Source organism: Pleurodeles waltl, chromosome 5 (genome assembly GCF_031143425.1).
Source record: "Pleurodeles waltl isolate 20211129_DDA chromosome 5, aPleWal1.hap1.20221129, whole genome shotgun sequence".
Lineage (NCBI taxonomy): Eukaryota > Metazoa > Chordata > Amphibia > Caudata > Salamandridae > Pleurodeles > Pleurodeles waltl.
In genome coordinates, this window is record NC_090444.1 from 383,830,866 (window position 1) to 383,853,883 (window position 23,018).

General features: G+C 39.9%; 1 protein-coding gene across 2 annotated transcripts in view; it reads right to left on the minus strand.

Moving 5' to 3' along the window:
- The window catches only part of LAMP5 (lysosomal associated membrane protein family member 5), a 177,047-nt gene that overhangs the window by 72,975 nt on the left and 81,054 nt on the right, over positions 1–23,018 (minus strand). For both annotated transcript variants that reach the window (XM_069234137.1, XM_069234138.1), the window contains exons 3-4: positions 20,953–21,084; positions 17,370–17,475 (exon numbers count right to left, since the gene is read on the minus strand). In XM_069234137.1, coding sequence (XP_069090238.1) covers positions 17,370–17,475; positions 20,953–21,084 — 238 coding nt within the window. The remainder of the gene's footprint in view (positions 1–17,369; positions 17,476–20,952; positions 21,085–23,018) is intronic.

Genomic DNA, 23,018 nt, shown 5'->3' on the forward strand with positions numbered 1-23,018 from the left:
TCTAATAGTGTTTTCTCCTTCTCCTTTGAATCCTGTCCCTTATTTCAAGGAAACACTAAGGCGCAGATTTAAGAAAAGTGGCGCTGCATCCAAAGCAGAAGCACTTTTCTTGCACCCCTTAGTGCCCCCATAATGCCTCCATGTGTGCCCTGTATTTAAGATACTGTGCTCTATGGCGATACTTATGGAACGTCTGTCAACATTTTTGAAGCTAGTTTGGCGCTTTGCAGGATTAGCGTCAATTCTTTTTACGTTAATCCTGCAAAGCACAATGAGGCCAATTATAAAGGATGGTGTGTCTCCTTTGAACGCCTGCTCTGTGCAGGCATTAAAATGCCGCCAAAAAATGGCGCAAAGAAATCTTTCAGATTCCTTTGTGCTATTTTTTCAGCCCCCCCAATGGGGGAATGCTCCCCTTGCATACATTATGCCTGGTACAGGCATAATGTGGTGCGGGGGGTTACAAAGTGGCTCAATGCATGCATTGCGCCACTTTGTAAATCTGGTGTAGCAATTTTTGAAGCCTATGTGGAGGCTAGAGCTTCTTAAATCTGGGCCTTAGTTCATAATTGCCACCTTCAGTAGAAAGGGGTAGGCAACAGTCCCACATTTTCCTCTTCCACTATGGGTTGTGGATACTGAAAAGACAAATTAAGTCCAGTCTTTCTTTGTTTACTGGCACCTATGATAGACGTCTGAATGATGAAAGGGGACAGTTCCTGCAAGGACAGAGAAGAACAATTTGGGGCCACTCTGCAGGGTCTTTGAAACTAAAGAACCAGGGCTCATCTGTTGATTGGATATCTCACTTGTGGGATACACCCCTATGCACACATACTTATAGATGTAGGGAAACCCATGCATACAGACCAACAAACAAGGGTTCACAGACCTAGAACAGACATACAGACTTCCACATGTACAGCCACACACCTCCAAAGCACGCTTATATCAATGGATGGATGGACAAACAGAGGGCTAAAATGATAGATGAATGAAGGCTTAATGTACAGTTAGGCTCTCATTACGTAGACCCCCATTTCAATTTGAGCGGAGAAGGGTCAGGGGTTTACCACACCTGATAAATACAATGACTGCAGGGTGAGGTGTTTACCGAGTGTGGAAAGTACCTCCTATTCCAAGTTTTCAGCTTTTAAATGATGCATAAATTGCACCATAGGTATTTAATACCACAATTTCCAAGTGTAATGCCATTTCTTAGGCCTTTCCCTCCAATAGACTTTGGTAGGTTTGACTTCGAAATCTATGGGAGAAAAACTTTTACCATGTGATAATTATCACACAGTTCATAATTTCAATTTGCAGGTGCTGGAATTTTAGCCCCGATCTTGTAATGAGGGTCTTAATTGTCAGTCTCTCTGTTGAGGAAATACAATTTGAATTGGAGAAAAGGGTCATGTGTCAATAACTATTGTTGAAGCAGATATGCTAATTAAGAAAATTATTAATGATACATAGGTGTTTACTAATATGAAATGCGTAGAGAAATTAATCATAGAGAAATGATGTGCACGTTTTATATTGTGCCCAAGGGGTGTGATCACCATGTGTACTAATGGAACTGAAACTGTATGAAATAATGAAAATATATAAGAAAATTTAATAATATGTCATAATGAGATGTATAACCTATGTTTTGCATTAATTTGTTGTGCTAAATTAGCTGAACTAAAGGCCAAGTCTTCTTAGGCCTCACACACGAAGAGCTGAAATATTGAACACTTTGCAAAGGACTGAAACCATGCACTGACCCGTTCTATGTCAAAGTTGCTTAGCTAGAATTTTCTGCAATGTACCAGTGGGCTGGAGATGATGGAGATGATGAAGACAATTTGATACTATTATGTGTAGAGTAGGATACATGTACTTTCCCAGGACTTGAACAATGAAGGCACTGACTGAAGAGGAACATGCAACAATTTCCATACCTGAAGAGCCGGATGAAGAGAACATCGTAAAGTGGACCAATCCGTATCTTGTGAACGAACTGATATTAGAATTAGTAGATTCGGTAAACAAATACTATAGGTTAAAGTTATATCTGCTGACTGACTGACCAATTAGAAATTAGGGGGATGGACTGGGAGACCCTAATAAAAAGTCATGACAAGGGGCTAAAAACTTGAGATCATAGGGAGAAATGCGGGAAGAGGATTGATGACATCAGGAGATGCTGTCCGAGGTGCTGACATTGACAAACTTATTTTGCTGAACTTCGCTATTAATGCTGGTATTCTCAGTTTATGAAATTGCATTGTCGCATATGTTTCCTTCAAGTGATGATGTCTTCTATTAATGAATTAATAAATTAAGTGGATTGAATAAAGCTTGAACTAACGGATGATTTAGAATTGTAATCAATAAGGAAATAAAATTGTTTAACTCATTCCTGAGTTGTGGTTATTCATGAGTAGATGGTTTTAGCTGTTTTTCCATAGAATGTTTCTTGATTATTGATGCTAGCCATTGATTCAGTAATCACTGCATGACTAGGATACTACATGCAATTCAAAAGATTCATCGACCTTTACGTGTCCCCTTGTAAGTTTACTTACTAAGGACCTAGCAGTTTTTGGTAGCAGCTTGATGGTTAGTTTCCTTGGAGAACTAGTTATGTGGTGATTATTGGTTATGGTGGTAGTTTAAGTTAGGGTTAGTTGTTCGTATTTTTACAAGGTCTGAATTTTGTTTTTCTGAAATGGCAATTGTAGCAAAGATGATGTCCCCTTAAGCCCAGAAATGACTTTCCCAGATCCTGGATTCAGGTAGAAAAGTTAGGTATGTTCTCGGCGTTTATTGTGATAGTGTGAAAGTGGTAGGTTTCGCTTGCACAGGCTTAAGCAAACCGGAAGTGATGTATGTGAGATAAAGTAGGTTGTCTGCGTACTCCAGTTAAGGTTTAGTAGGAGTGTGTGTACTCCGCAGTATGAGAGTAGGGAAGTCATCGAACTTCACATGTGTGTGGCGCTTTGTGCTAAAACATTATCCACATGGTTGTTGGTGATGTACGGACCCTGTGTGGTGTAAGACTCCGGAGTATATTGACAAGTGTAGGAGACACTTGGTTATATGTTGTAATCTGTCTGGTTTAGTAGGTTGATCGGGCGTGGTCCACAAGTCGGTATGTGAGATAGATGAGTAAAATAAGTTTTTCGACTGAGATTTGGTGAGTCCTATGTGCACAACGACAGACCCATTGATCGGTTGAGAGTAAAGTTTGCGGGTCGAATTTTGCTTGCGAATATGGGAGACTGAGAAAGAGGAATAGCTATATGAGCGAAAGGGTCATTAGTGAAAATCCGTCAGGTCTCTGAAGTGATTGTGTCACTTCCTGTAATAAGCCAGCAGGTTTGTTTTAGTTATTGGTTTTTGGTAAGTGCTCGCAATAATCTGCATTAGTTATGTGAATAGAAGTTTACAGGGACAAGCCGCAAGACTTTGCCAGCCGCTGTGTGTGGGTGTGACGTTAGAGTGTGCCGCGCTGGGATAGGTTGGTTAGTGAGAAGAGTCGTGAGCGGATTGGCAGCTGTCTGTTAGAGGACATTGGTTGAGCAAGCGGGTGAAGGGAATCTTGGGAGTAAAAGTCATTTCATTATTGAATCGAAATAAATACAACAGACAAAATGAACTTTTTCAAGGCATTTAGAAGTGTGATGAAGGGTGATTCTTACATTAAGGCGTCAGTGTGGGAGCCGACCCCACCGGAAAATTCTCCGGCTTATATTGTGATGGAGGAGCGAGGTGTGGCACCGTGTCTTTAGTTAAAGCAGTGGTGTAAGCTAACAAAGAAGCGAGAATCCTTAGCGTTTCCAGAGCATGGAACATTTAATTTGAGAATTTTGGACGAATTGCGAATGGCATTATATGAGATGAAGCCGTTACCGAGACCGGCACAGTTTGATGCTTTAGCGGTTTGGGAGCTGGTGGCCAGACAGCAACAAGAGACACAATTCAAGAGTAGAATGAAAAGAGTGGAAAAATCCTTAGCTGAAGCTAGGTGGGATTGGGAACAGAAAAGGTGTAGAACAGAGACGCTACAGGGTGTTAAATTGTTTCCTGCAATTACAGAGGAAGACGAGACAGCGAAAGAAGATAATGCTAAAGAGAGTGAGAGTGCAGGGACAAAGAAAAAGAACAAGCCTTATGTAGACGATGAGGACTCTGATGTTGAGGACCTTATTACACAGTTGTTGAGGGTTCGACCTCCACCCTTTGGGACTTATTCAGGGGGTCCAAGTACTAGTACCATTACAACTGCTCCAACACGAGCATCGGGAACAGAGGGGGCAGTACAGATAGATAGTGGACAGATACCAGAGGTAGTACAGAGTACACCTAATGCAGGGACTACTACTGTGGTCCAAGCACAGATGCATCCACCATCAATACGAGAATTTATCCAGATGTGCCAGTCCTTGAGACGATTTAGAACTTAGTGGTGCCATCGGAGCAAGTGCTCCTGAGGCCAGTGATAGTTCAGACAGAGACAACTCCAATCTTATTGCCTGCAGCACAGTCACAGGGTTTGCCAAAGTTTACACTGGTAATAGGAACACAGTCAGATATTACACCAGTCATGAATCAGGCGATGGGAGTAACTTTTCCACAAGGTGCGAGTGTCAGGGCAGCTCCAGATGCAATATCGCTACCAATTACTGTTGGTCCAGCTGCATCCTTATTCGCACAAAAGAAAGCAAGTGCAGGAGATCAGCGTGAAATATCACAGAGTCTTGTGAGAAAGGGAGTGAATGATCCTGGGCAGATGATGTCGTCTGTGGGTCAGACTTTCAATGGATCTAGACCATTAATGGATCTTAGTCCACTTGTAGCACTTCCAGATGCAGCAAATGGCCTGAATGCGAGTCAAAGTTTGAAACTTTTGACACCGCAAACCCCAGGTGCAGTGATGCAACAAGTGCCAGTGCCAAATGCAAGTAACATCTCATTACAGGGATTGTCAGCACATCAATTGAGTGACTGGTTAGATAGTCTAAATACACCTCAAAATACATCCAAAAGTGAAGAGCAGATAAATCGTGTGAGGTTAAATATAGAAGCAACTTAGTTAGTTGAGGGAACAATGGGTGTGAACAGGTTAGAATCCTACACACAAGGAGAGCTGAGGTATTTGTGCCTAAAGATTACCAAAGATGTGAGTAAAATACATCAGAAAATGGAAGAGCTAGCAGAGAAACATGACATTGAGATTGAGAAAATAAAGCATTTGAAACGTAGTTACAGGTTAGATTTTGAGGCGAAGGATTTTGAACACATGAGAACAGCAGGAATGAAGGCCCACTTGAAAGAATTGCTGCAGAGTGCTCAGATCTGGGGAGCATTAGAGAAGTGGGAAGGTAGATGGGCAAAGAAGAAGGATAAGCAGAAGCGAGATTCGCAAGAGGGGTTTGAAGATGTTCAGAAAGAAAGGGAATCAGTAAAGATGCTTCCGATGAGAGAGATTCAAGGGGGGCAGTTTGTTCATGTCCCATGGCACAGGAGTGAAATATTGTCATTCACAAATGATTATCCAAAACTGAGAGAGAAACCGGTCGAGTGGTATCAGCAGACAGACAGATTTGTGAAACTTTCTAAATGTTTGTGGGAAGACTTAAACATACTGTTGGAGATAGTGGTTCCAGCTGATTTGTGGTTTGAGTGTAAGAGAGCAGTGGATTGGCCAACAAGTGAACCAGAAAGGGATAAGGTAACTGGTGCACCGTCACCTGAGGTGATGAAACATTATTATAAGGTGATTGAGTTTCTGAAGACAAGAATTTCTCCCTAAAATATTGATTGGCAGAGAATCGACAGAACGGTTCAAGAGTCTACCGAGTCAATACATACCTATTATGAAAGGTTGTTAAAAGTGTTCAAAGAGTACAGAGGTAAGGAAGCAATTGAACCGAAAGACATGTTGCATTTTGTGTTCAGGTTCATTGAGGGTTTGAGACCAGAAGTAGGGCAGATGATTAAGAGCCTTTTGATTTGCTGGCAGGCAAAGCCGATTGATGAGGTGTTGCAGTATACAAAATACTGTAGTGATGGGATTGAATTGAAGCAGAAAAAGCTGAAGGAGAAAGCAATGGTAATGCAAATAAAGGCAGCTCAGACAGGAGTGCAGGGAGCTTTAGAACAGCCTATGCCGCCACAGCAGAGAACTGTTATGTTCCAGCCTCAAATGGGAGGTAGGGGTCATGGAGTTGACATGATGCGTGGTCCGGTTTTCAAACTGTGAAAGTTCCAAAAATGAAAGGATTTATTCCTAATGTTCAGAATTGAGTGAAAAATCTCCAACCTGTGCAGCAAATGCAAGTGCTGTGTGCACAATTAACACAGTTGCAACCAATACAGTAGAAGGTTCCCATGGTACCTAGACAGCAAATGCAGATACCTCAAGCCCCGATGGAGCAGCAACAGGTGATGCTTACTCAGCAGGACATAGGTCAGAGACAAGACAAAAGTAATTACACAGTACATCAATTTCCATTTTACAGAGAGGATGAAATAAACGAAGAATGGATGAGTGACAGTTTGTATGAAGGACAGTGTATGCTTGCAGCATCCTTAAAAGTAGATCAGAGAGGACCTTTTGTGAAGGGAAAGCTGATGGGTTACAAGGTCTCATTTTCGGTGGACACAGGAGCTACACGCTCTACAGTGAGAAGCGTGGAAGTTCCGAATTTACCTCTTTCAGGCAGAACAGTTCAAGTTGTAGGTGTGGAGAATAGACAGTTGACAAACCCAATCATGGAACCAGTGCAGGTTGAGATCGGCAATTACCAAGGACTACATAGATTTGTAGTATGTGACTCAAGTCCAGTATCCCTACTGGGAAGAGATTTACTGTGTAAGATAAAATGCTCCAATAATTGTTCAGACACCGGAATAGAAGTTCAAACTAATAGCGATGATGAAGAAGAACAGGTAACTGAAATGGTGGTTAATAATGCTAGTGAGGAATACCCATCGATTGAATTTTTCCCAATGTTCACAGTGAAAGAATTACATGCAGACTTACAGGGCACGGTGAAAGAAGAAGTCTGGGACCTGACAGGTAAAGAAGTAGGTCTGATTAAGGGAGTGGAGCCGATTAAGATCACTTTGAAGCACATTGCAGTATTTCCGCAACTCCCACAGCATAACATGCCACAAGATGTGCTGATGAAATAATTGGAGATCTTCTAAAACAAGGAGTATTGAAGGAAGTGTTAAGCAGTCCATGTAATTCACCAATAATAGGCTTAAAGAAGCCCTGTGGGAAAGTGCGCGTTGTGCAGGACTTGCGAAAAGTGAACGATTTAGTGGTCAAGTGTTGTCCCGTGGTGCCAAATCCAGCATTGATATTGTTTCAAATTCCTTGCGATGCAGAGTGGTTCACAGTGGTTGACTTGTCACAAGCTTTCTTTTCCGTGCCTCTTCATGAGGATAGTCAGTTTCTTTTTAGTTTAAAAGTCCTAGACAGAGTCTACAGCTGGTGCAGGCTTCCACAAGGGTATATGGCTTCACCATCACTGTTTAATCAGATCTTGAAAAAAAATCTGGAGTCATTGGAATTGCCATACCAATCGACTTTGATGCAATACATTGATGATTTGCTGATTGCATCCAGAACAAGGGACAAGTGTAAGTACGACTCGATTGCCCTGTTGAATCATTTGGGAAATTTTGGACAGAAGGTCTCACCTGTAAAACTGCTGTATTGTCAGAAATCAGTGAAATACTTGGGACATCAGATTGAAAAGGGATTAAGGAGAATCTCCAGAGAAAGAATTACCATGATACTGCAGAGAAGTCCTCCGACTTTGCAGAGAGATGTCAGAATGTTTTTGGGAATGGTGGGGTACTGTAGACAGTGGATCCCAAACTTTGCTGAGATTGTGAAACCCCTACAGCAGTTGACACACAAGGAAGCTACAGATCCCATTACTCTAGATCATGGATAGATCATGCGGCCCCTCTGACCTTTACATGCGGCCTCTTGGGCAACAGGAGCACTGGCAGCTGTTTGCTCGACTCTGCACTAATAATAAAAATATTAAATACACACACAATCATTTATTTGAAACTTAATTGGTGTTAAAGAAAGGAAGTAACTAGGGACTCCTGCACTTAACTTTAGACATGCCTTCATTTTTAAAGACATCTTGCAGCACAAATGTAAAACTAAGACAGTGTCTTTAAAATTAAAAACGTGTATTTAGTTAACATGCAGAACCTTTTTGCCTTAGTACAATTTATTTTATCAGTGCACTGAGATGTATTCCTTTAAAAGTGATAGTTTTCAAACATATATTTGGAAACATAAATTTTGAAACATTAATTGTTTCCCTTATCCTGAGAACACAACCAATGGTAAATTGAAGAGGCCAGTCACATGGTATGTGCACTTTATCGGTGGCCTGGGTTCATATCATACATTAACAACATTATAGTTTATTGAATCAAACATAGAGGCAGATTTTGTGCAGCGCACACCATGAATCATGTATTTCGAGGTCATCTTAAATATGATGATGCAGAAAAACGACTGAAGTGAGACTAAACAATGCCTAGGATCACACAATTTGGAAAAGTGGGTAAGCTGGGATTCATTCCAGGTTTTCTGGTTTTCCATTGTTTATTTCAGCCACTAGATGTATATCATTTGCTTCTCCTACACCTACCTTGCACCAATCCCCCGAGCCACCCCACTTGACCGCCACAGCCCTGGCATCAATGCGGACCCCAGGCGCGTCACAGACCAAACTTTTTGGCTCCTGGGAAAGTGTTTGCGAGTACCCATGCTCTAGATGAAGATCAGATGAAAGCATTCACTAAATTGAGAGAGAGTTTGTCCAGAGCTCCAGCGTTGGGAATGCCTGATTACACAAAGCCATTCACATTGTTTCGTCATGAACGTGATGTTGTTCTTTGTCTGTTTTGACACAGGTCCATAGGGGTGTTTATCGCCCAGTAGCTTATTTTTCAGCTACCTTGGACCCGGTTGCAGCAGCTTTACCAGGTTGTCTACTTGCAGTAGCCGCAGTTGGTCAAAGTCTTTCCCAGTGTGAGGGGGTAGTCATGGGATACCCTTTGAGGGTAATGGTACCACACTGTGTTGAAATTTTACTGACAAGGACGAAAACGCAATATTTGAAGGTTGCAATATTGACAAGGTCTGAGATAAGCATATTGGGTGCTCTAAATGTGACATTGAAAAGATGTAAAATAGCTAAAGAGTATGATATAGTATTAGTTAGAGGCTTCTTTGAACGGACATTAACGTTTGGCACCGCGTACGCTCATAAGAATAATCTGACATGCTTACTCATCCCGTTAGAAAATAGCTTTATAGGGCATACTGATGACAGGAGGAAGGCATTAAAGGAGAAGTTAGTGAAAGGATTAGAGAAAAGCACTTATAAGAATGCCTATGCTTACACTGCTATTAAAACACAAGGAAAATTAGCTTTTGATGCATTACATGTAGGAAAGCTTTGTGTATATATAGGCCAAAATCATGCACTTACATTTTATTTGTGGGAACGAGTGAATGTAGGCATGTGTTTTTATTTCAGAGCAAATGGACTTTTATGCTGAATGGTCAGCGCCCTGCGATTCCAGGGATCTACTATATTTGTGGACTTAATGCTTATTACCCGATTCCTAGAGGATGGTATGGGACATGCTATTTGGGGATAGTTTTCCCTAAAATGTATCAGATAGATGATTTAAAGAAGTTTCCGAAAGTGACTGAATTACATCATAAGCGACAGAGGAGGGAAAACTCTTCTGCAATTGTGGGAGATATTTTTGTTGCAGTAATTCCTTCTGTAGGAGTTATTTTGAATGCAATTAAGATACAAAAGTTGTCTACTATTGTGGATAACATGCTGACAAATTTTACAGGGGCAATACTCCTGTTAGATACTGAATTAGTTGCGGATAGAGCTATGAGGCTTCAAAATAGGCTTGCTTTAGACATACATTTAGCGAAAGATGGCAGAGTCTGTAGGGTGATTAGTGCTAGGCATTGTTGTTCTTGCATACCTAATAATGATAAGGAGATAAAAGACTTACTTGCTAACTTAACTAATTCAAGTAAGGATTTGAAAGAATTGAAGGAACCAGGGGTTTGGGAAAAGGTTGGGAAAGGATTTTCTTCAGTAGGCAATTGGTTTAGTCAAATTTGGAATGGGGTATTATTGAAAATTGTATAGGGAATATTAATTGTGATTGCTTGTATATTAGGATTATGGGGTACATGCAACTTATGGCAAAGAATAAAATTAAAAAGGTCTAAAAATAATCAGAGGAGGGAAGAACAGCCCAGGGGAAGAATCCATAGAGAAAAGTTGAGAAGGAGGCAGAATACATCAGAGACTGAATTGTAAAATGTTGGTAAAGAAAGTTGTGATGACATATTTAGACATCAGAGGAGGGACTGTTAAAGCAGATATGCTAATTAAGACAATTATTAATGATACATATGTGTTTACTAATGAGAAGTGCTTAGAGAAATTAATCATAGAGAAAATAATGTGCACGTTTGAAAATGTGCCCATAGGGTGTGATCACCATGTGTACTAATGGATCTGAAACTGTATGAAATAATGAAAATATATGAGAAAAATGTAATAATATGTCATAATGAGATGTATAACCTATGTTTTGCATTCATTTGTAGTGTTAAATCAGCTGAACTAAAGGCCTAGTCTTCTTAGGCCTCACACACGAAGAGCTGAAATATTGAATGCTTTGCAAAGGAATGAAACCATGCACTGACCCTGACCCGTTCGATGTTAAAGTTGCTTAGCTAGAATTTTCTGCAATGTACCAGCGGACAGGAGATGATGAAGACAATTTGAGACAATTATGTGTAGAGTAGGCTAAATGTACTTTCCCAGGACTTGAACAATGAAGGCACTGACTGAAGAGGAACATGCAACAATTTCCATACCTGAAGAGCCGGATGATGAGGACATCGCAAAGTGGACCAATCTGCATCTTGTGAACGAACTGATATTAAAATTTGTAGATTCGGTAAACAAATACTATAGGTTAAAGTTATATCTGCTGATTGACTGACCAATTAGAAATTAGGGGGATGGACTGGGAGACCCTAGTAAAAAGTCATAACAAGGGGCTAAAAACTTGAGATGATAGGGAGAAATGCGGGAAGAGAATTGATGACGTCAAGAGACGCTGTCCGAGGTGCTGACATTGGGCTCATTCTCTGTGAGACTGATTCGTGGCTGACTAATTGATGACCTGAAGACAAAGACTGACTTGTTGCTGATCCATCCTGGATAGGTAGCTATGAAAATATGACTGATTATTTTTTTGCCTTTTCTTCTAGGTAGCAACTGCGCTGATTATAGAAAATTCTCATTTAAATAGATTTTTTCCAAATTAATGTTTTCTCTAAAGGTATTTCGCATGAAGACCCACATGCTGATGCTAATCTTGGTTAGGTAGGCTGTTAAGGGTGACATTGACAGTGACAAATGACTGACAAACTTATTTTGCTGAACTTCGCTATTAATGCTGGTGTTCTTAGTTTATGAAATTGCATTGTCCCATATGTTTCCTTCAAGTGATGATGTCTTCTATTAATGAATTAATAAATTAAGTTGATTGAGTAAAGCTTGAACTAATGGATGATTTAGAATTGGAATCAACAGGGAAATAAAATTGCTTAACTCATTTTTGAGTTGTGGTTATTCTGGTTTTAGCTGTTCTTCCATAGAATGTTTCATTGGTTCAGTAGTCACTGCATGACTAGGATACTCCATCCGATTCAAAAGGTTCATCGATCTATATGCTTCCCCTTGTAAGTTAACTTACTAGGGAGCAAGCGCGCTAGCACTATTGAATACTTTCACACTTCTTGGGTGATTCGTGATGGGAAACTTTAGCCTCCATGGCCATCCACTAGTCAATGTCTGCGGCAGAACACTATGAGCAAAAGAAGTCCAATTAGACATAGCAGGGGTCAGGCCATCTCAGAGTTACTGTGTCTTCTATAGGACATTATTCAGTTCTTACTCACTAGAGACTCTGTGTTCCACTCGAAGGGTTTACTAAGTGATGGCTGGATAATCTGAGCATGCTATCAGAATTTTTAAATGTTTTGTGATCATTCAGCCTTCATCACCCGTTGACCATTGTTCTTATATCTCTACCAATATTTGGCATAGGATTCATAATTCCAAACATAAATATAAGGTTAAACTTTAAAAGATTTGAAAATGTTAAAACAGGCATATAGTCATATGTGTTCTCCATGGTCATATTTATCAGCTGACAGGAGCAATATCCCCAGGAGTATACTGCCATTCTGAGAGTACCAGTGTACCCCTACCTGAAATCTTTCGGTGTACTAATCACAGTCAGAGTTCTCTGGGTGCATTTCCACATCCAGTAAAACACCAGTGCATTTGCTTGACATTTTCCATCTGCTCAGAGCAGATTAAAAATGTCTGAGGTGAAGTCTCAAGAATCAGGAATTCATATGCAATAACGGTCCTAATGTTCCTATATCTACATATTATTTACCATTCCTGGGGCTTTTACAAATGGTTGTAATGCCTGAATTCAGGGATGGAGATGCCAGTTGGAATCTTTAATTATGCCCTAATGTGTATCCCCTCCTGAATATCATGCAACTCGTAATAGGATCCTTTAAGCTTTCAATGAAGAATAGAAGGAACTTTAAACTCCTTGACTGGTTGTTAGTTAAACTTGATTGGGGATACGGATCCATGGTCCTACTCAGTTTCCAAAGAACATCCAGAATGAAAACACACAAAACCACTACAGGCAAATACTGAAGTGCCTTACAGAGGCAGAATGTGCCCTATGAATACTTGACATTCAATCAGCCAATATGCACTAGTTTCAAGGATTTGTAAAAATATGAAGTACTTTCTTTCATTTAACTACTCCTTTTAGATTATTCTTGCCATACCACAAGGAAGGATCAGATATACTACTAGCATATGCCAAAAAAACCATGGACCATCAGGATCAGAGATGCAGATTTTGTTGTTTGCTAACATTTTTTTATTTCTCATTTTCTTTGACTCAGTCCCACTCGATGACCTAAGCCCAGCTCAATGGACACAGAAGGTGCTGTGCTGCTCTCCATGAATTTATGGGTGTAGTGCTTCTCATTTACTTGGTAGAGAAAGGGGAGGATGGAAAGATGGTGGCACATTTCCAGTTCTTTGTACCCATTTATTTAGTGATTGATTAAAGTGTGGCGAATGCCTGTTTAAGTGATAAGAAGACTTTACCTCTTGTAAAGAGCATGCAGGTAAGGTATTTTATAATTCACATTAGCATGTTCTAAGGCAGACATGGAAACATCTGACAGAAGCCACCAAGGCATGTGTGAATTTCAAAGATTTTAAAACATTCCACGACAGAAGTGGTTTAAAATGCGTTTCTGGGTGGTGGGCATGAACAACGTGGAGTGAAGGTTTTGCTTAGGGTTTTGGATGGTTTTGAATATATTCTCTAATCCTATTAGTTTACAAATGTATTTCTTTGAAGGAGGGCTTAGCCTTAAAAAATTATCTGCCAAAGTTGAGCATTTCTGTGAACTCAACATGATTTTCGACTAGTCATGCACTCTTTGCCAGCTTCCTTTGGCCATTGACTGTTCCTCAGCTTATATTATTTTAAAATCTATGCTTATCTTACAACTACGAACATTCAATTTTCTTTCAAGCCTTTACATACTCTTTTAAATCAGGATCACTGCTTGTTCTAACCAGTGGTTTATGTGTAAATTAATAAATGCTGGTGCCCTAGGTTTTTCTCAGAAGCCCGCAGCCAGCTTAGCAGAATGTTAGGGTTTCTGAAAACCAAGGCTTTCTAGCTCTGATTCTACCTCTTGCATCTTTCATACACCACCTTGAACTTTGTGCCCATTTATTCCATTTTTACAAGCAATTTTTCATCTCTGCTTTCTTACTGTCATCTTTTTTCATCATTCTTGTCATATTTTTCTCTTTTTCTCCCTTTCTCTTGTTTTTGATCTGAGTCAAAGTATGAGGTTTAAAACTAAGAGCTAGTCCTAAAAAATGAGGGCGAGTGGACCCCACATACAGCCACAGGCTCAAATTAAACACTTGTTATAACTCAATTCACTGGCTTTTCTTTTGACTTTTGTTTGCACATCTTTCAAGTGTCTGGTAGAAGAGGTTTTATCTCCAACCCCATCTTTGTCAGAAAAGAGAAAATGCACAAAACAATAAATATCCAAAGGAAGCAGAAAATGTTCAAATTTGGTGATTTTGTCTTTCTTGTGTATAACGTTACTGTAATAAACTCAGTATAGAAATCTGAACAGTTTCTCATGGATCTTCATTGAAGTTTCACTCGAATTTTGCATTCATACAAAAAAATCCACCCATAATGGTTAAACTCTGGAAGAACCTTTATGCCTTGGTTTTACTGATATTTCTAATAATACAACAAAAACAATAAGGGGCATATTCAATAGCCCCTAGTGCCACCTTAGCACAGCTGTAGCGTAATTTTTTTTTATGCTAGGGTGGCGCTAAAGTGGCTTTTCTGCCGCGCCATATTTACAAAGCGGCACAATGCATGCATTGCACCACTTTGTAACCCCTTGGACCACATTATGGCTGCACCAGGCATAATGTATGGAAGGGGATGTTCCGGCGCTATAAGGCCAGCAAAAATGGCACAGTGAAGTTTGAAAGATTTCACTGCGCCATGTTTGGCGTCAATTTTAATGCTTGCTCAGAGCAGGCATTAAAATGACACACCTATTGAAATCAATCTGCTTTTTTGCACTTTGCTGCACTAGCATCAACATTTTTGAGGTTAGTGTAGCAAAGCATCACAATAGCATCAAAAATGTTACAGCTATTATGCTAATGCCTGCCATGGTGCACTGTATTAGAATATGGCACAACCATGGTACCAGTGGCGGGGGGCACAAGAAAAGTGGTGCATCATCTGTTAAGCACCACTTTTTCGAAATATGGGCCAAAGTATGTTAATGGAAAGAAACGAAAGATGAGAAAGTCCAGGATTCATTATTAGAAGAGCTTTCGGAGTTAAATGCAAGTTTGAAAGCGTCACTCTCACTTCAAGAAGCCAGGAAACATGGATTAGACTACCAAACGTTTATTCCCATCACAATATCATTAGTAATTCGAATATTAATAATGGAACAAAAAATTTAATAAAAATAAATGTATAAACTAAATGTAAGCAAATTTCAACCAAACTTTGCGAATCTTTGGTATAATTAAGCAGTTCTTGATTGGGGTAAAATTAGCATTTTACATTGATCAAGGAACTGGTGAAAACACATATAATAACTATTGTTTATCACAGGCATTCAGCGCAGATACATGCCCAGGAGATCATAACAATATAGGGGGAAGATTTAGGAAAAGTGGCACTGCACTGCAGTGGCACTTTCCTAGAGCCCCTTAGCGCCCCACTACCACCACAAGGTGTGCACCCTATTTCAAATACAGTGCACCATAGCGCAGATTAGGGAGCAATAGTGTTAGAATTTCTGACGCTATTGATGTACTGTTTTTTGGCGCTAACCCTGAACAGTACATAGAGGCCCATTATAAATAACGATGTTCCCCCTTTGCTCTGAGCAGGCGTTAAAAATGTTTTTAAAATAACGCAAGAAATCTTTTAGATTTCTTTGTGCCATTTTTTCTGTCCCCTAATGGGGGAATACCCCCCTTGCATACATTATGCCTCACACAGGCTTAATGCAGCGTAAGGGGGTTACAAAGTGGTGCAAAGCACGCATTGCGCCACTTTGTAAATCTGGTGCAGCGTTTTTGGCCATCTAATGCCACATTAGCGTAAAAAAAATGACAGTAAAGTTTTGTTAGATGGTGCTTGGCCCTATTATATCTGGGCCTATATGTTTATGTATAAAAAGCACAAACTTTTACAATCCTTCGTGGATGTGGCAAAAATATGGTTGACCATGATCTCTAATTAGTAAAAACATTCAAAGAATAATACAATTAACATTTTGTTTAATTAATCGAAAGCAGATATCACATTGAATATAAACTAAAAGCTTATCTTCCTGGAGAAGCTTAAAATTCTGAAAGTATTTCTCTCACATCAAGTCGAGGCATAATGTGCATTCAAAATGTACACTTTGTAAGATGCATGAAAATGTACAGAAGGACATGTTAAAACGTCCATGCTGTTGTTGATTGTAGAATGTCAGACCATTGTGTACAGAAATTTCATTTATCACAAATATTGCTCCTAAATATTTGTTTTACAAAAATATTGTCCATGTGGGTGGATATTTTCTATTAGTATCTCTCATTGGGGGTGATATTTATGTCAAATGATATTCTGACAGGGGTATTCTGGTACCACACCTTAGGGGGCAAATAGTACCAAATCAGCTCTGCTTCATTATCGGGGTTCTTCCACATCATTAAGGAAGTTAGGGCCTCATTTAGAGTTTGGCAAAGGGGTTACTCTGTCATAAACATCAAGGTTATCCCATCCGCCATATTACTATTTCCATAGGATATACTGGGATCATAATACGGCGGACAGGATATCTGTGACATTGTAACCCCATCGGCCAAATTCTAAAACAGGCCCCACTGGCCTCATTTAGATATTGGCAGAGGGGTTACTCCATCACATGGTGACCAATATCCCATCCGCCGAAATATAACTCCCATAGGATATAATGGGATTTAGATTTCGGCGGACAGGATATCTGTCACCCTTGTGACGGAGTAACCCCTCTGCCAATATCCAAAGCAGGCCTTTAGACCTGCAGACACGTCCTTCCCTTCCCCCAGCATGCTTGGCCAACTGCATCCCCTAGAACATTGAAAAGGAAGAAAAAGCCTCTCTGCAGATGGGCGCAGAGTTGTTTTCTAAGCAGCTCTAGACGAACATCTGGTAATTGCATGTCATCAGTGAACCGAAGAAAATGACTTCGCAATTGCAGCAAGAATGTGACCATTTTGGATGCCGCTCTCTCGCCTGATGCTACTTATCTAATTAGGTGATTTCCACTCTGAGAATGCATCTAATTAAAGGGTTTTCCTTGCGTGTCATTTTGTGTACACATACAATAGTATTCCATTGACTGTGGCTCATATTACCTTAGTTTTCCGCAAATCGAAATTAGGAATTAATAATGTCTGTCATGGTTCTACATTTTGTCATCTCCTACTGTTAAATTTTAAATAGTTGTTTTGGCCATTGGTTGTGTCTGTTCCCCATTTCTTTTGGATCAGATGGAAGCTTGTTGTTATATTTACAAGTTATTTGTAGTTTATGTGAACTACGGAGCATTAAACAAAAACACTTACGATTTATTGCATCCTTGAAGTGAGTAGATTCGGATGAATCATATATAAATTGTACTTTATTCATTTTCCAAAATGCTTCGCGCCCCTTTGTTGAGTTTTGACCTTCCTGCAGATACAAATATGTATACTTTGTAAACATAAAACTGTAGGAGAGGGATACAAATATGTATACTTTGTAAACATAAAACTGTAAGAGAGGGTGTTCAGAAAAGACAAATAGAATGAGTGGCAACACTTTGAAACTACTTTGATGACCTACTATGCAACAATAGCTTTGTGAGTTTAAACTAAGGGCCTGATTTAAGAAAAGTGGTGCCGTATTCAATGCAGCGCCACTTTTCATGCACCCCTTAGCACCCCCCTACCGCCACCATGTGTGCACCATATTTAATATACGGCACACCATGGTGAAGGGTAGGAGTAATAGCGTCTACATTTTTGGTGCTTTTGATGTACTGTGGAGGATTGGTGCCAAAATGTTGGTGCTAATTCTGCACAGTACATAGGGGCCCATCGAAAGCAATGGTGTGCCCCCTTTTAATGCCTCCTCTGTGCAGTGTCAAAAGTATCTGCAAAAAATGACGCAGTGAAATCTCTTACATTCCGCTGCACCATTTTTGCAGTCCCCCTAACGGGGAAACGTCCCCCCTTCCATACATTATGCCTGGGGCAGGTATATCGTGTGCAAGGGATTACAAAGTGGCGCAATGCATGCATTGCTCCACTTTTTAAATATGGTGCAGCAATTTTTGCCTCGTTGGGCCACATTAGCGTAAAACAAAAGGAAGCTAATATGGTGCAAGCAGGCACTAGGCCCTCTAAAATCTGGGTCTAAGTATACAGGTAGTGTACTGTTTCATATGGAGCACTTCCGGTGCGTGCCTGTAAATTAATGAGGCCAGTGGGGACATTTTTATTTTGCACACTCTATTGCCTGTTCTGAAAAGAAAATAATACAAAACTACCTACAAAACAAAGGACATGCATCCTTGGCTCATGTTTTACTAAATTGATAAGATTTAATTAGTGAACTAAACTATCATGCACTGTGATCCACGTTGTCCCTTGGTGGTGCCCCTCAAGACCAAAACACATGAGACTTCCCAGGAAAGTGTTATGAGAATAGGGTTTTAGAATTGCTCTCAATGACATGAGGTTCTGTCCGGTTCTTAATATAAGAAACAATGAATTCTTCAGAAAAAGCCATGGAACAGAAAATCTATGGAAACTTTTGTTGGAAGTAAGCAGGTTTTGTCCACTACAAATGGCACATGAAGGTGTACCACACATTGAGCCTTTTTGGCAAAAACTGAGGTTTATTTCCCGAGCAATGAGAAGTCTTTAATTTATCTGAACTTCAACACTGTTTGCCTTTCAATAATTCAAATTTTAGTAACACCTTGTAGAAATTTCTTAGGATGTATTTGTACGCGTATTCCCAACCGCTGATGTTTTGCGTAGTCTCTTTTGACTAACATTCATTTGTGCGGGAAATTTAAGTGTAAAAATGCACAGAAATGCTCATAGCTGTCAATAATGAGACATAATGAAATAGGAGCAGCGGCAAAGATCAACTATCTTTAAATTGAGCTTTTGGATTCCAAATTTATTGGCTAATTTTTGGAACCAATGAATTTTAGGAGGCCTTTCTTTAGCTCACCTTAGTACATTCAAGAAGACTGAAATTTGATGGCGCCACCTAACGACGCAATGGGTGCGCCGTATTTACAATATGGCACACCATTGTGCACGTTATGCCAATAGCATCAAAAAAATTTATGTTATTGTGGCGCTTTGCTACACTAGCATCAAAAATGTTGACGCTAGTGCTGCAAAGTGCAAGGAGGCACATTGACTTCAAGCAAGCATTTAAAATGATGCCAAAAATGGCACAATGAAATCTTGTAGATTTAATTGTGTCATTTTTGCAGCCCTCCTAACACCGGAATGCCCCCTTGCATACATTATGTCTAGCACAGGCATAATGTAGCGCAAGGGGTCTTAAAGTGTGGCAATGCATGCATTGCGCCACTTTGTAAAAATGGCACAGCGATTTTTGCCATGTTGAGCCACATTAGCTTAAAACAAATGATGTTAAAGTGGTGTAAGGAGGTGCTAGGGCCTTTTAAATCTGGCCCATAGTGTTTTTGGGGTATTGATGGGGCTAATGTAAACGTGGATCAGAAAGGTGTACATGATTAAAAATGTGATCAAGATCCACCCAATCTGACATCTTCGTAAAGTGGGATAAGAGGTTTTGGGTTTTTTGGTGTTCTTGATACAGTGGACACCTACATAAAGCAGTCTAGCTGAAATAGTTATCCATATTTAATTAAGCTAATTAATTCATAAGAATGATGAAGTAACCTCCATTCCCAAACTCAAGGATAATAGTCCTGGCCATAATGAAAGTTCTTTGAATGAGGTTATCCTGGTTGGATTGGATCGGCCTTCCTCTTTTATGCGAGAAGTCATTTCAGTAACTTTATCAGCTAAGCGGAATTCAGGTTCAAACAATGTGTTTACAAATGCTGACTTTCACTGTAATGGGTATCACAGCCCTCCAACACCAAAAAGGTAATGATGATTTAGTTCAGGAGTCAGGATTCGGGGACCTGAGAATTCTTAGGATTGAATGTGGGGTACTAACTTCTCTGCACCCCTTGACGCCTGGGCTCTTTATGTCATGTTTGGAACGAGAAACCGATGATACTGGAATTCTGGGTGACATCATCTGTGGGTTCTATTTCGTGCTATAGGTATTTCTGTGAAATGGCTTCATACCCTTGGCTGTGTACCACACCGTCATTGAGAGCATCCTTCTCCTTCGCAGGTTTTACCATCGCATCTGAGCGCATTGTAAGATAGACAATACAAGCAGGTTCTAAATGTTAGTGTTTGGAGTAAGCATTGCTTATAACATACATTATTTCAGCGTTTGGAACAGAGGTCACAGGCTTAAAGGAGGACAGCAATACAGCAGGGAGCAATAGAAAATAATAACAGACAATGCGTGAATGCTTCACTTTGGACTGCATAGAATTTTAAGGCTTCAACAAAGTTTACCGGGGAAGGGTATTTGCTTTGGGTTATTTTTAAAGTGTTTTTGAAACTACCTCTCATTTACCTCTGTCACCTCAGGTTTGCTCTGAGAGGGGAATAGTTAGTTGACAGGCATTAGTAAGCCACACTTGAGTTAAAACCCATAGACTGCCATCGGCAGTGAGGGCGGTGAAATAAGGTTGGTATCCCTATGTAGCGTTTGCTGTTGTAAACCAGGGAGAGTAAATGGACATTTACCCCTTCCCCTGTAAGAATTCAAAGTGAAGAAGTGGAGCGGTAAATGGAGTTAATTACTTTGTTCATATTCGGGAGAAGGTCTTCTAAACTACCATTTACGAGGGTAGTCATACTGCAGTTTCCAAGTTGGAAGCAGTGAAGGGGTCACAAGAGGACATACACAGAAATGGGATGTGTTTTCCTGTAAATAGTATGCACAAATAGTGCTTTTCGGTTTGAAAATCGACATGAACTGCATTTCTTCCAAAGACTGCAAAATAGCTTAGCATGCCCATTATATTACCTTGACGAAAAACAGCTTTAAGGTGTAAGACGCACCAATCCAGGAGATCTGAAGATCTGCATCGTTATTTCCACATTTCCCTTTAATTTCGACTCCTCTAGAGATTTGGATGGTGGTTTGTTCTGTGATTAGCTGGAAAATGCACAAATACTCTCAAAATAGCACATTATTCGCAATATAACACTGATTCAGATTATTTTACTGATCACTGTAATTAGTACCCCAGGGGAACGTTTTATAGAAGTGCTACACATCAGTGACTCTATAATCAACACCAGCATGCAGAAGGGCGGTAATCTGAAAGGTTGCAATGCTTGATAATATAGTTAATTATATTCCGTTCTGTTACTCTTAACAGGCAATCTAGAATTCTATTTAGTCTGCAGAGTGATCCATGTTGTTGTAACTGTTATTACCCATGAAATGAAATTAGAACATGGAGTAAAACTACAGAACAGAGTATATTCATATATATATTGACCACCCCTTCAGCCCTGTCAATGGCCCAAACATATAAAGAATAATCAGAAAATAAATAACGAATTTAAAACATAAATTAATGTTGTAATCTTAGACCCATCTGCTTCTCTGACATGGGGCTTGATTTAGAACTCGGCAGATGGGTTACCCCGTCACAACGGTGATGGATATTCTGTCCGACAAAATCTAAATCCCATTATGTCCTATGGGATTTAGATTTTGGAGGACCAGATATTCGCCACCATTGTGATGGAGTAACCCATCTGCTGAGTTCTAAATTAGGCCCATAGTCTCCTAACATGGCTGTGAGATATATCTGCACCATTATTCTTCGCAATATTTTTACACGATCTTCGATTGCCAACTTTTGTGCAAATGTGTCAACTGGGACAAAAGTTATATATATGTATATATGTGTGTGTGTGTGTGTGTATATATATATATATATATTCATTAAAATAAACAAACGTTACAGAGACATTACTGATGTTATAATGGATAATTAGCAGTGCATGGCAAGGAAGCGAGTTATAGTTACCTTAGTGCACAAGTTATAGTTACTTGAAATAACTTTAGCTATAACAGCTGAATTTCTATGGTTTTGTGCATGTAAATTCTGATCTTAACTGTAACATCCCTGTAACCTTCGTTTTTTTGGGTGAATTTCTAAGCGTTTTTAAATGGTAATTTTTTTTATGCTGCTGGGGGTTCACGCAGGGCATGGCCATGTATCCAATTCCACACCCTACATGGCTGCAGCTAAACCCTTGCATATATACACTCCATGCCGTGAGGGATAAGGAAGGAGATGGCACTCAAAAACCATTGAAGAAAAGAAAGAAGAAGGCAGTGAAAATGAGGGAAAAGCAAGGAGAAGACACTCCAAAAACAGGTGAAAAAGCAAGGCTAAAGCAGTGAAAATGAAGGAAAAGCAAGGAGAGGGCACACAAAATGCAGGAAAAAAGTAAGGAGAAAGCAGTGAAAATAAGGGAAAAGCAAGGTACAGGTACACTAAAAAACAGGGGAAAAAGCTAGAGGAAGCAGCGAAAACAAGGGGAAAGCAGAGAGAAGGAACACTGAAAAAGGTAAAAAACAAAGGGGAAGCAGTGAAAATGAGGGAAAAGCAAGGAGAAAGCACACAAGAATGGGATAAGCATCAAGGAAAAAGCAGGAAAACAGGGAAAGGCAAGGAGAGGGCACTCAAAAAATTGGTGAAAAACTAAAGAAAAAGAAGTGAGAATGAAGGAAAAGTAAGGAGACGGCACTCAAATTTCGTGGATCCACTGTGATTTAGCAACAAAAGTTGAACAAACGAGTTTGGCCCCAGGCGGGGTCCGTGTGGGATCCCATCACCAGGCCTAGATGGTCTGGGTATTCGTTTTCTGCCCTTTCTGTTCTTTTTTGGAGTTTTGTCTTAGGACTCTGCTGAGTCTGAGTTCCAAGATGGCTGCCAGCAATTCCCGGTTGAAGTGCTGGCAGCAAATCATCCCCAGATATACAAATTTATTTTTCGTTTAATAACTCCAGAACTACTGAACTAATTTACACCAAATTACAAAAAGGTCTCTTTCTGAACCAAGAACTAG